Consider the following 14,604-nt stretch of genomic DNA (forward strand, 5'->3'; position numbering starts at 1 on the left):
ATAAGAGATCCAAAAGATGAGAGCTTTGTCGAGAAGCAGAGGTTCTTTTTGGCCTATCTGAGGGGGGACGGGACGATGACAGGCAAATCACAAATAGTAGGTTGTGGCAAGATACACCGGGAAGGGGTCCCCGGACGTTTGACGGTCTATTGACCCAATACCTCCCTCGCCTATTTCTTCCCCTTGCTGCCACCAACCAGTAAATCTGTGTACTGGTACACAATTGATTTGAACCCAGTCAGATGAACAGTGAACAAAACAATTAAGTTTATTTAATGTGAAGATCTTACAAGCATATCAGTTCTTATTGGTTTCTCAAATATGTTTGCTTTAAACTTATCCTTTAGTCTTAGTTCCCCCCTTGTCCTCCCTGACTGAAGTTCTCTTCTTAACTCTTACAGATTCTGCCCCACCGCTCACCTCACTAGCTTCTCTAACCCTCTATTTCAAAATCCTCTCCACCTCTCTCATCAACTCAACTCCTTTATCTCCCCCTCCTGTCTGCCTGCTTCTCCTTATATACCTCTGCTTCTGCCTGGAGAAGCTCCCATTGGCCGTTTACCTCCCTTGCAACTTAACTCTTGCTAGACCCCTAGAGGTGAAACGCCACATAGGTGTCAGAGGGTCGTCGTGTCTACTCTAGAGAAACTCCGCTTGAGTCCAGTTTGTCTTTTATTGTGCATAGTATTTACAGTGCAGAGATAACTTAAAACATGACCTCTCGGTCCGAACCAGAATCCGGCAATGGCGTAGGTCTGTTCCTAAAAAGTTGTCAGGGCACCCCAAAACGCCGCCCCCTTGACCTGCGTCACAGTGCTCTCCTTAACTCTTGCGCCCGAAGGAGCGATGCCCTCTAGCCTCCTCCCTGTCAAGGCGGTGGAAAGGCTCTCCAGCATCCTGGAGCCCTTGCCTACATCTCTCCCTTCCCCCCTGGCTGCTTCAGACCCACTGCTGTTCCCTGTGCTTGGCGAGGTGGACGTTAGGATGGTGTGGGCCGGCTCCCTGTAGGGAGTCACCCTTACAATAGGCAAGGGAAGAAGAAAAAATAAATGATGGTAAAACAAGATATTTTATTGTACGCCACTTAACTGCAGCAGTTATGGCTGCAGATGAAGGAATATAGCGGGAATGTCTTGGACGTAAGGATGGGAAGTCAGAATGTAATAATAAATTATTACAGTGGAACCTCAGTTTTTGAATGTAATCCATTCTGGGAGAGCATTCGGCTCCCGGAAAGTTGGAAAACCGAGGATCAAGAGAGTTGGCTGTGAAGTCAATGGGGGGGGATGAAAAATGCGCCTTGGAAACTGAACGGCTTCTGAAAACCGTTTGAAAACGGAAGCATTCGGGTTCCGAATTGTTTGGCTTCCGAAGTGTTCGACAACCAAGGTTCCACGGTATATGGAAAGTGCACGGAATAATGTCAGATTTGGTGTACAGTGGTCCCTTAGTTCTCAAACAACTTGGAACCCAAACACTGCAAACCTGGAAGTGTTCCAGTTTGTGAACTTTTTCCAGAAACTGAACGTGCTTCGTTTTGAGTGCCGCACTTCCGTTCTGAGTGTTACGCTGAGGGCTGCCTGTTTTTGCTATTTATTTTGCGTTTCTGTTTTTGCGGCTCTTTTTGTTTTGGTTTTTGTGACTGCGTGGAACCCAGTTCAGCTACTGGTGGATCGATTGTGTGACTGCAGGACATTGTTTATCGCTTTCATTTTATGGATCGGTGGTCCCGTTAGATAGCAAAATCTAGGTGTTAAATTGCTGTTTTAGGGCTTGTTTTTAAAAGTCTGGAACGGATTAATCCGTTTTGCATGACTTTATGGGAAAGAAGCGCGCCTTGGTTTTGGAACGCTTTGGTTTTGGAATGGAATTTCCAGAACGGATTAAGTTTGGGAACCGAGGTACCACTGTGTGTGTGTGTGTGTGTATCCTAAAAGAATATTATTATTATTATTATTATTATTATTATTATTATTATTATTATTATTACTTTAAGAAGACCTGCACCTTCTGAAGCTGCCTCTAGACAAAGGAGGACAAGGGGCCATGTACCATCCAAGTGGCAGCGTGGCTTTCCCACTGATGACGTCTCCGTCGCTCCTGTACGCGGTGACACCCCCTCTTCCGCAGGATCCGCAAGGCTGCTGCTCCTCCTTGCCGCTGGCACCCTCGGCTCAGCTCACACATTTCTGCGCCGTCCCCGCGATGGATCACCTGGCAGGTAAAAGGGGGTTGGGCACTGGGGGGGGACCTTCCCTCAAAGGTGGGCTGTTAGTTCTACAAAACGGGGGCTGTTGGACAGTTGAGATCGGTCACAGAATCGTAGAGTTGGAAAGGTACCCTCCAGGGTCATCCAGCCCAACCCCCAGGGATGCCGATCAAAGCATCCAAGACAGATGGCCCCTTAGGATAATAATAATAATAATAATAATAATAATAATAATAATAATAATAATAATAATTTATTATTTATACCCCGCCCATCTGGCCGGGTTCCCCCAGCCACTCTGGGCGGCTTCCAACAAAACACTAAAATACAGAAATCCATCAAACATTAAAAGCTTCCCTAAACAGGGCTGCCTTGAGATGCCTTCTAAAGGTCTGGTAATTGTTGTTCTCTTTGACCTCTGGTGGGAGGGCATTCCACAGGGCAGGCGCCACCACCGAGAAGGCCCTCTGCCTGGTTCCCTGTAACCCTGTCATTTCTCGCAGGGAGGGAACCGCCAGAAGGCCCTCGGAGCTGGATCTCAGTGTCCGGGCAGAACGATGGGGGTGGAGACCCCCCTTCAGGTAAACTGGGCCGTTCAGGGCTTTCAAGGTCAGCACCAACACTTTGAATTGTGCTCGGAAGTGTACTGGGAGCCAATGTAGGTCTTTCAGGACTGGTGTTATGTGGTCTCGGTGGCCGCCCCCAGTCCCCAGTCTAGCTGCCACATTCTGGATTAGTTGTAATTTCCGGGTCACCTTCAAAGGCAGCCCCACGTAGAACGCATGGCAGTAGTCCAAGCAGGAAATAACCAGAGCATGCACCACTCTGGAGAGACCGTGCGTCGACAGGGAGGGTCTCAGACAAAACTACAGTATGTAGCTCTGGTGCCCCCTGCTGTCTGGCTCCTGGAGTGTTGAGATAAACGTTCAGTCCTTTCCATGCACAACCACAGTTTGTGAGAGGCAGTTGAACAAGTGGGAGCAGTACATGTGAAAAGGATCTAGGAGTCCTGGTAGACCACAAACTTGACATGAGTCAGCAGTGTGATGCAGCAGCTAAAAAAGCCAATGCAATTCTGGGCTGCATCAAGAGGAGTATAGCATCTAGATTAAGGGAAGTAATAGTACCACTGTATTCTGCTTTGGTCAGACCTCACCTGGAGTTCTGGGCACCACAGTTCAAGAAGGATACTGACAAGCTGGAACGTGTCCAGAAGGGGGCAACAAAAATGGTTAAATGCCTAGAGACAATGCCTTTGTTTAGGGAGCTGGGTGTGTTTAGCCTGGAGAAGAGAAGGTTAAGGGGTGATACGATAGCCATGTTCAAATATATGAAAGGATGTCATATGGAGGAGGGAGAAAGATTGTTTTCTGCTGCTCCAGAGAAGCGGACACGGAGCAATGGATTCAAACTTCAAGAAAGAAGATTCCAAATAAACATTAGGAAGAACTTCCTGTCAGTAAGAGCTGTTCAGCAGTGGAATTTGCTGCCAAGGAGTGTGGTGGAGTCTCCTTCTTTGGAGGTCTTTAAGCAGAGGCTTGACAGGCATATGTCAAGAATGCTTTGATGGTGTTTCCTGCTCGGCAGGGGGTTGGACTGGATGGCCCTTGTGGTCTCTTCCAACTCTACGATTCTATGATTCTAGGTGGGATCTTACAGCACTCTGCGGGGGGGGGGGGGTTAAAATCAGCAACCTCAGGATGGGGGCAGGCCGTAGCCCAGTGGCAAAGCATATGCCCTCCAAGTGGTAGATTACGGGTTCAATACCCAGCAGGGCTGGGAATTTCCGCTCTCTGAAACTCTGGAAAGCAGCTGGGGGTATTCCAGAGCCCGTCTAGAGTCCTTAAGTGGGTTCCCTATTGGTAGGAGAAAATAACAGAGGCCAAGCAGAGAGAATTGAGAAGCAAAGCGGCTAGTAAGCCTGGTCTTTATTGAACTGTTGCAACGGGGGTCCCCCGCTCACCCCACGCAGGAGGGAGGGGGAACCCAGAACAATGGCTCACAAGCCCTTATATAGACTCTTGAAATTCCCCACCCTGTAGCCCAAGAACCACCCCCCAAAAAACATCATACATGCATCACAGAAGGAGGCAGGTCTGCAGCAGAAATCCTGCCTGCTGGGATACCTGATAATGGTCACTGATTACTTTTGCCTGGACAGCCTGGCCATTCTTTAGTTCCTGAATCCAGGTCACAGGCTCACCCTATTCATACACAAATACGCCCTTAATATGAGATTTGCAAGCGAAAAGACAATGGGGAGGGGGGGGGGCTTTTCCCATTTCCTTCCTCCTTGCGGAGAAATATTTGAGGTCAATTTGGGAGAGTCAAAATGGCTTCAGGATTGCTCCCTTGTGCCATTTCAGGCGCACAGTTCATATATTTAGATATGTGTGCATTTAAGAATATTTGTTCTACATTTGAGGCCTTGATATTCTTATAACACTGGGCTAGACGAGAAGAGAATATTTATTTGTGTCAGCCCCTGGCCATAGCAATAAAATAAAATGCAACGTGCTTGAGGGTGGAGCTAAATGCTTAGCTTAATACTAGACGGACCAGGTTTTCCTATGGCAGTCCAGGCCTCCCTCTCTTTCCCTCTTGTTCCACTCCCTCCTCCACTAATAATAATAATAATAATAATAATAATAATAATAATAATAATAGTGCATGCACATGAAATCTCATACCAAACTTAGTTGGTCTTTAAGGTGTTACTGGAAGGAATTGTTTTATTTGTTTCGACTACGGCAGACCAACATGGCTATCTACCTGTAAATAATAATAATAATAATAATAATAATAATAATAATAATAATAGTAAAAGCCCTTTTAAAAAATATATTTATTGGGTTTTTTTATAACAGACAACATATACAACAAAAACAAGAAAAACATTCAAAATACAAAAATACAACAATACAAAAACACCTAAAAACAAAAAAATTCTTATTTCATAATCTCACTTCTTATCTCATCTAGTGACTTCCTCATTCCTCCTCCTCCTGCGTTACAATGTAAATCCCTTTTAGTACTTTCAAAATCTTATTAAACATCTAACCTTACTTAAAAAATTAACTTAATTCTATAACTTATAAACCTTGAAATTTAACTTCTCCACAATTCCCTTTCTTTCTACATATAAATAACTACTTCTAACAATACTTATTTCTTAACTCGTTATTCTCTACAACCTCCTTGTATCTCCTTCACTTCCATTGATTCTACTCTATTATATGCTTATTCTTTAAATAAACTTTGAAATAGTAAAAGCCCTTTGCACGTGCACAGAAATCTTCCTGGACCTGCACTATGGGCTACCGCAGAGGCGCCGCCGGAACCGGACGGTCTTCACGGCACAGCAGAGAGAGGCTCTGGAGAGGGCCTTCGAACGGACCCATTACCCAGATGTGGGCACCCGGGAGAGGCTGTCCGTCTTCGCCAACCTGCCTGAGGCTCGTGTGCAGGTAATCTCAGGAGCGCACCCTCGGCGGGAAGGGAGGTGGGGAAATTCGGCTCGCTTTCCCCGAGGGAGAGAGGCCTCCCCGGCACCCATCAACGTGCCACAGCGGAGGCAGGCGTTTCTCAAGCCTGCCTCTGGGGCAGACCCGCGTTGTCTCGGTGGCAGGCAGTAAAATATTTCATATGGGAACAGTTAGGGCCATAGGCATCAACTTGCGAGGGTGATGGGGGCCGGGGCGATGTTGCACACATGACATTGCGATGTCCTGTTCCCCCCCCTTTTTTCTTCTTCGTATAGTTATTTTTATTAGTTTTACATATAACCACATTGTGCAACATCATATTCTCTTATTATATATCATGGGTAGGCAAACTAAGGCCCCGGGGGCTGGATCCAGCCCGATCGCCTTCTAATCTGGCTCGCGGGCGGTCCGGGAATCAGTGTGTTTTTACATGAGTAGAATGTGTGCTTTTATTGAAAATGCCTCTCTGCCTTATTTCTGGGACATAGGAATTCGTTCACCCCCCCCCCAAAAAAATATAGTCTGGCCCCCCACAAGGTCTGAGGGACAGCGGACCGACCCCCTGCTGAAAAAGTTTGCTGACCCCTGTTCTATTGAAAGGTTTTTTTCATTTGTAAAAGAAGAATGTGGTGAAAGAAAGGAATTGCAAAAAGCAGAAGAGTGTGAGAAAATGCACACTCTGGGTTATTTGTGGGGCATAGGAATTTGTTCATTTTCCCCCCTTCAAAATATAGACCGGCCCCCCACAAGGTCTGAGAGGCATGGACCGGCCTCCTGCTGAAAACGTTTGCTGACCCCGGGGATTCGAACCACCAACCTTCTGATCAGCAAGTCCTAGGCTCTGTGGTTTAGACCACAGCGCCACCCGCGTCCCTTCTTGAAAGGTACTGAACTTGAAAGTCCTCAACGGCCTCAGCCCTGTAGACCTGAAGGAGCGTCTCCACCCTCATCTTTTAGCCCGGACACCGGGGTCCACCTCCGAGGGCCTTCTTGCAGTCCCCTCCCTGTGAAAAGTGAGGTTGCAGGGAACCAGGCAGAGGGCAGACCCTCTCAGTGTTTGGGATCAGTACCGGATTTACGTATAAACTAAACAAGCTATAGCTTAGGGCCCCACTCTCTCCCCCCCCCCCCCCAATATACTTCTTCTTAATTGTATTTCAGTTCAACAATGACATATTTTGTTATGTGCAAATGGCTTTCGATACCTATTAGGTCCATCAATGACCATATAGCATATATTCAACACAAGAAACGGTGACAATTTATTGTGGACAAAGGACAGCTGGACATATGAAGGGCCCCATTACCTTCAGGAGCTGAGGGCCGCATCAAACCTAAATCTGGCCCTGTCTGAGATTTTTGTTGTTTAGTCGTTTAGTCGTGTCCGACTCTTCGTGACCCCATGGACCAGAGCACGCCAGGCACTCCTGTCTTCCACTGCCTCCCACAGTTTGGTCAAACTCATGTTGGTAGCTTCGAGAACACTGTCCAACCATCTCGTCCTCTGTCGTCCCCTTCTCCTTGTGCCCTCCATCTTTCCCAACATCAGGGTCTTTTCCAGGGAGTCTTCTCTTCTCATGAGGTGGCCAAAGTCTTGGAGCTTCAGCTTCAGGATCTGTCCTTCCAGTGAGCACTCAGGGCTGATTTCCTTCAGAATGGATAGGTTTGATCTTCTTGCAGTCCATGGGACTCTCAAGAGTCTCCTCCAGCACCAAAATTCAAAAGCATCAATTCTTCGGCGATCAGCCTTCTTCATGGTCCAGCTCTCACTTCCATACATTACTACTGGGAAAACCATAGCTTTAACTATACGGACCTTTGTCGGCAAGGTGATGTCTCTGCTTTTTAAGATGCCGTCTAGGTTTGTCATTGCTTTTCTCCCAAGAAGCAGGCGTCTTTTAATTTCGTGACTGCTGTCACCATCTGCAGTGATCAAGGAGCCAAAGAATGTCTGAGATTATGATTGAAATTAAAAAGGGGTAAAGGGAACCCTGACCATTAGGTCCAGTTGTGGACGACTCTGGGATTGCGGCACTCATCTTGCTTTACTGGCCGAGGGAGCCGGCGTATAGCTTCCAGGTCATGTGGCCAGCATGACTAAGCAGCTTCTGGCGAACCAGAGCAGCGCACGGAAACGCCGTTTACCTTCCCGCCGGAGCGGTCCCTATTTATCTACTTGCATTTTGACGTGCTTTCGAACTGCTAGGTGGGCAGGAGCAGGGACCGAGCAACGGGAGCTCACCCCGTTGCAGGGATTCGACCCGCCGACCTTCTGATCGGCAAGCCTTAGGCTCTGTGGTTTAACCCACAGCGCCACCCACGAGCCTTCATGATTGAAATTAGGATGTCCCTATGTTCATTGCAGAAATGTTGGAGGATACATGCAACCGGTTTGCTTGGGAGCAGGCTGTCTTGCAAAAGAGCCCTGATATTTCGGCAGGGGTCAAACCTTGACCTTTTCCCATCCCTGTAATTTGCCAGAATGAAAGGTTTGGGGACCTTATCATTGTTTGCTTCAAAGGTAAGCCTGCATCATTCCTCCCAGTTTATGATAGGGGCATTCCTGTGGATAATTGTACGGTCTGGATGGCCATGATGCACATTCACACAGCATAGCACCATTTTCCATTTGCCTCCCAACCCCAAAAAACTCGCCCCCGGTCAGCAAGGGAGGATTATTCCACTGGCCATACTGGTTTATACTTTGGTATTCTCCTGGGACAGAGCTAGGATGGACACGGACTTCTCCTCTGTTTAAAAAGTTGGCGCTTACGTCGCCCATCGGGGAGGTGGGCGCAGCCTGTGCCATTTTCCCCTGAGCTGCTAGCTTTCTGTAAGACGGGGAGGGTGGCTGGTTTGTGCATTCAAGCACACTGCCCCCACCCCCAGCTGTGTTTGAAGATGAAACACTCCCCGAGAGGACTGGGCCGCCTCTCCTCTTTCCTCTTCCTCTGTCAATAATAACAACAATAATAATTTATTTTTATACCCCACCCATCTGGCTGGGTTTCCCCAGCCACTCTGGGCGGCTCCCAACAGAATATTAAAAACATGATAAAACATTAGACATTAAAAACTCCCCCAAACAGGGCTGCCTTCAAATGTCAGGTTTATTTCCTTGACATCTGACGGGAGGGCGTTCCGCAGGGTGGGCGCCACCACCGAGAAGGCCCTCCCCTGGTTCCCTGTAACCTCACTTCTCGCAGCAAAGGAACCACCAGAATGCCCTTGGGAGATGGACCCCAATGTCCTAGGTGGAGACGCTCCTTCAGGTCTACTGGGCCGAGGCCATTTAGGACTTTAAAGGTCAGCACCAACAGGACTGGGAGCCAATGTAGGTCTTTCAGGACCGGGGTTATATGGTCTTGGGGCCGCTCCCAGTCCCCAGTCTAGCTCCCACATTCTGGATTAGTTGCAGTTTCCGGGTCACCTTCCAAGGTAGCTCCATGGACAGCGCATGGCAGTAGTCCAAGCGGGAAATAACCAGAGCATGCACCACTCTGGCGAGACAGTCTGTGGGCAGGTGGGGTCTCATCCTGCGTACCAGATGGAGCTGGCAGACAGCCGCCCTGGATGCAGAATGGACCTGCGCCTCCATGGACGGCTGTGAGTCCAAATTGACCCCCCCCCAGGCTGCACATCTGCTCCTTCGGGGCACAGCTACCCCATCCAGCACCAAGGAGTCCCCCATACCCGCTCACCGCCTGTCCCCCGTAGGCCAATGTAACACTTATTCTTCCACCCAGGTGTGGTTCAAAAACCGGCGGGCCAAATTCCGCAAGAGCCAGCACGAACCGTGGAAGAAGCCCCCCAGGACCGACGACCCCCCTGGCCTTCCTGCTGGAGGAAGAGGAGAGACCACGATCGACCAGCACCAATTGCAAGCGCCTTGGATGTGGCCCACGTCCAAGAGCGCTGCACCGGGGAAGAAACGTCTTGTCGTCACCGTAGCCGAGGACCGCACGGACGCCGCTCCGAGGCCACTCCCGGGGGGTGCCCAAGCAGCCTCTGGTGCTGCCCCCCTGGACCCCAAACCCTGCAGAGGGAGACCAGGAGAAGGCAGGATTTGGGACTACGGTGCAGGTCTGCATTGTCTTTGCAGGCTTATTGGCTGAGCACATAGACGCCAAGAGTCTGGGATTTCCCCGTTCACAACCTGCAAGGGCACATTTTGCTCTCCAGAGTTCCAAAGCCATAGTCCTGTGGGTACAGCAGCTGCCTTGCAAGCAGAAGGTCCCAGTTTATTTTATATATACAGTGGTCCCTTGGTTCTCAAACGCCTTGGTACTCAAACAACTTGGAACCCAAACACTGCAAACCCGGAAGTAAGTGTTCTGGTTTGCGGACGCTTTTCGGAAGCCGAACGTGCTCCATTTTGAGTGTTACGCCGAGGTCTGTTTTTGCTATTTATTTTGTGCTTTTGTGTCTCTTTTTGTTTTGTTTTTGTGACTGTGTGGAATCCAGTTCAGCTACTGGTTAATTTTGTGACTGCAGTACATTGTTTATTGCTTTCGTTTTATCGATCAGTGGTCTCGTTAGATAGTAAAATTCATGTTAAATAATTGTTTTAGGGGTTGTTTTTAAAAGCCTGGAACGGATTAATCCATTTTGCATTGCTTTCCGTGGGAAAGCGCGCCTTAGTTTTGGAACGCTTTGGTTTTGGAACGGAATTTCTGGAACAGATTAAGTTTGACAACCAAGGTAGCACACACACACACACACACACACACACACACACACACACACATTATTTGGTTTTCAAAAGTTTAAACATACAGCAACCAAAACAGTTCCAAATTGAAATACCAAAATTACTCTGAATCTCCTGACTTGCCCCAATCCCTTCCATGGGTCCTAGTGATAATATTTACCTCTGCATATCAATACTTATCCATGATTTCAATCCTTCCAAATTATCCATACTTTCAGTTACTTTACAAGTGTGGCCAAAATCCTGCCCATGTTTTAACCTGCTTGCAGTGGTCTCGTAGATAAATCATAAACTTTCCCCATTCTTTTTTAAAGCCCTCGTCTTCATGATTTCCGAGCTTCCCAGTTAATTTTGCCATTTCAGCACAGTCCATCAACAGTTCTTCTCTGGCTGGGGTTATCTCTTCCTTCCATCTCTGGGCTAATAGCATCCTTGAGGCTGTTGTCGCATAGTAAACAGTCTTTTCTGGTCCTCTGGTATCTCGGTACCTATAATTCCTAGTAAAAAAAAGCTGCTGGTGGTTGTTTTAAACAAAAGTTATTTTAAACATTATTCTTCCATTTCGTTATATATCATCTCCCATAAATTCCCTGGAAACGATGCCTTATGAGGGACGGCTTAGGGAGCTGGGTATGTTTAGCCTGGAGAAGAGAAGGTTAAGGGGTGATATGATAGCCATGTTCAAATTTATAAAAGGATGTCATATGGAGGAGGGAGAAAGGTTGTTTTCTGCTGCTCCAGAGAAGCGGACACGGAGCAATGGATTCAAACTTCAAGAAAGAAGATTCCACTTAAACATTAGGAAGAACTTCCTGACAGTAAGAGCTGTTCGGCAGTGGAATTTGCTACCAAGGAGTGTGGTGGAGTCTCCTTCTTTGGAGGTCTTTAAGCAGAGGCTTGACAGCCATATGTCAAGAATGCTTTGATGGTGTTTCCTGCTCGGCAGGGGGTTGGAGTGGATGGCCCTTGTGGTCTCTTCCAACTCTACGGTTCTATAATTCTATGAAATTTTTAGTTACTTTACACGCCCACCACATATGAGTAAAGGTACCCGAAAGTCCAAGGTTCTACTAATAAATAATAATAATAATAATAATAATAATAATAATAATAATAATATATTTGTACCCCGCCCATCTGGCTGGGTTTCCCCAGCCACTCTGGGCGGCTTCCAACAAAGATTAAAAATACATTAAAATGTTACACATTAAAAATTTCCCTGAACAGGGCTGCCTTCAGATGTCTTCTAAATGTCAGGTAGTTATTTATCTCTTTGACATCTGATGGGATGGCATTCCACAGGGCAGGTGCCACTCCGAGAAGGCCCTCTGCCTGCTCCCTTGTAACCTCACTTCTTGCCATGAGGGAACCGCCAGAAGACCCTCGGAGCTGGACCTCAGTGTCCGGGCAGAACGATGGGGTTGGAGACGCTCCTTCAGGTATACAGGACCAGGCCGTTTAGGGCTTTAAAGGTCAACACCAACACTTTGAATTGTGCTCGGAAGCGTACTGGGAGCCAATGTAGGTCTTTCAGGACCAGTGTTATATGGTCTCGGCGGCCGCCCCCAGTCCCCAGTCTAGCTGCCGCATTCTGGATTAGTTGCAGTTTCCGGGTCACCTTCAAAGAAAGCCCCACGTAGAGCGCATTGCAGTAGTCCAAGCGAGAGATAACTGTGTTGCCGCCCCAGCCCCGCTCTGGGAAGGAGGCAGGATGGCAATGGGAGGAGCGAGCGGGGAGCCCGGCTCTGGCAACTGGGTCGATCTGGAGGAAGCAGTAGGCGAAGCGCGGGGCTTGTGGCGCGCCGCTCTGGGCTGAGAGAGCGAAGCGGGGTGAACGAGCGAGTGTGGGCCCAGCGTGCGTTGTGGGGGCAAAGCGCTGGGTCCCAAAACGGTAGTGTACACCTGAACGGAGTACGTTCACAACCCCCCCAACCCCCACCGCCCCCGCAAACCAGAACACTCATTTCTGGTTTTGAAGTTTCAGGTAGGTAGCAGTGTTGGTCTGATGTAGTCGAAACAAACAAAATCCTTCCAGTACCACCTTAGAGACCAACTAAGTTTGTCATTGGTATGAGCTGTATCTGAAATCTGAAGAAGTGTGCATGCACACGAAAGCTCATACCAATGACAAACTTAGTTGGTCTCTAAGGTGCTACTGGAAGGAATTTTTTTATTTGGGTTTGAAGTGTTCGTAATCCAAAAAGTTCGTTGGCTAGGCTGTTCGTAACCCGAGGTACCACTCTACTCCATGGGGGTCTCCGTCAATTTCAGTTTCTCCCCGTTGCCTGCTTCCCCAGCCTCAATTCAGTTCTCTGTCACTCCCACATCTGTGTGCAGATTTTTAAGAGGAGCAAGCCCTCGTGAACATTCGGCAGCGTTTCGATTCATATTTCTCCCAATAACTCACAGGTGTTTGCTTGGGAATTTGTCCAGTATTCACAATTTCTACTCGTCCCAATACATTTTTGTAGCTGTCATACTACAAAAGAATTTCAGAAATAGACTGGAAAGAGAAGTTGCTGAATTACAACTTATCACCAAGCTCAGAACCATGGAGGGACCTGGTTTGAACAGAGACATTGGATTCTTATCTCATTATACATGATAAAGCGATCTTCAGCCATCTCCACCCTTGCTTTTTCATGCAAAACCATTTGCAGTCGTTTTCAGTCATCAACAGCTATCAGTCAGTCAATCACCTACTTCCACCACCCTTCTGAGTGATACCCCCTCCCCACCACTTCTCCACATAAGCGCCTCGGGACTCCTATTTCAGTGTATCTGAAGAAGTGTGCATGCACACGAAAGCTCATACCAAAATAAAAACCTAGTTGGTCTTTAAGGTGCTACTGAAGGAATTTTTTTATTTTACTTCGACCCAGACCAACACGGCTACCTACTTGTAACCATTTTTGTAGCCTGTTTTTATTTGCAAAGGTGTGATTTTTATTTTATTTTATGCATGCTCAACCTTTGTACGTGCAATTTGGGGACGGGGAGAGCTGCATGGCAGATTTTCCAAGAAGGGCAAGCTTTGAAGTGTTCTGGAAAGGGCAAATGTCATTGTGTGAACTTAGTTGAATTACTCCCTCTTCGCTGCACCGTTTACCTGGGAGTAAGCCCCACTGAACTCTATGGGGCTTATTTCCTGAGTCGACAAGCTGTAGGCCATCCTTAGACCTGTTGACATCAGTAGTCTGGCATTGTCAGTTGAGCCAACCGCAACCTCTCCACCTCACCTACCTCGCAAGATGGTTGTCAATAAAAAATGTGCGGGGGAAGGGATCATGTGCAAAACCTTCCACCTATGTATGGAATGAAATTAAATTTTAGCAGTAAGCTGCCTTGAGTCCCTTTCAGGGGAAGAAGAAGAAGAAGAAGAAGAAGAAGAAGAAGAAGAAGAAGAAGAATGGAAACTCTGAAAATGATCAGGAACATATGAGAGAAAATCCTACTGAACTCAAATCCTACTGATCTGAGTAAAAATGATTAGGATTACAGTGTAAGGCTGCCCGGTCTTGACCCAGTTACCTGGGATTCAGCTCCCTTGAATATAGTGGGACTTACTTCTGAGTAGACCATGGGTAGGCAAACTAAGGCCTGGGGGCCGGATCCGGTCCAATCGCTGCCTAAATCCGGAGGATGAGTAGAATGTGTCCTTTTATTTAAAATCCATCTCTGGGTTATTTGTGGGGCATAGGAATTCGTTCATTTCCCCCCCTTCAAAATATAGTCCGGCCCCCCACAAGGTCTGAGGGACAATGGACTGGCCCCCTGCTGAAAAAGTTTGCTGACCCCTGGTCAGTAAGCAGTGCCAGACTCCACTGACAATAAAGGAACACACACACTCCATGGGTTTCCTAAGAAAGTGCAATCGAAGAATGGAGATTCCTTCAAAATTATAGGTAGGGCTTTCTTTGCCAGCACAACCATTTCCTTCATTCGGTGCGGGGATTTTTACTTTCAATATAAAGGGGACTCTCCAATTCCCACCCACCCACCCACATGTGCGTATCACATTTAATTGTTCTCCAAGAATTGGAGGGGAGGAAAGAGGACAATGACAAAGCCTTCTATAATTCTTACCACTGTGTTCTGCTCTGGTCAGACCTCACCTGGAGTACTGTGTCCAGTTCTGGGCACCACAGTTCAAGAAGGATATTGACAAGCTGGAACGTGTCCAGAAGAGGGCAACCAAA

At 47.6% G+C, this 14,604-nt stretch overlaps 1 protein-coding gene across 1 annotated transcript; it reads left to right on the plus strand.

Moving 5' to 3' along the window:
• The first annotated feature begins 2,018 nt into the window (after positions 1-2,018).
• Positions 2,019-10,003, plus strand: LOC148685533 (diencephalon/mesencephalon homeobox protein 1-B-like). The gene is made up of 3 exons (XM_088671313.1): positions 2,019-2,221; positions 5,501-5,676; positions 9,441-10,003. The coding sequence occupies exons 1-3, from the start codon at positions 2,047-2,049 to the stop codon at positions 9,807-9,809; spliced, it is 720 nt and encodes a 239-aa protein (XP_088527439.1). The 5' UTR covers positions 2,019-2,046; the 3' UTR covers positions 9,810-10,003.
• The last annotated feature ends 4,601 nt before the right edge of the window (positions 10,004-14,604 follow it).

The sequence above is a fragment of the Zootoca vivipara genome, chromosome 6 (genome assembly GCF_965207765.1).
Source record: "Zootoca vivipara chromosome 6, rZooViv2.hap1.1, whole genome shotgun sequence".
NCBI lineage: Eukaryota > Metazoa > Chordata > Lepidosauria > Squamata > Lacertidae > Zootoca > Zootoca vivipara.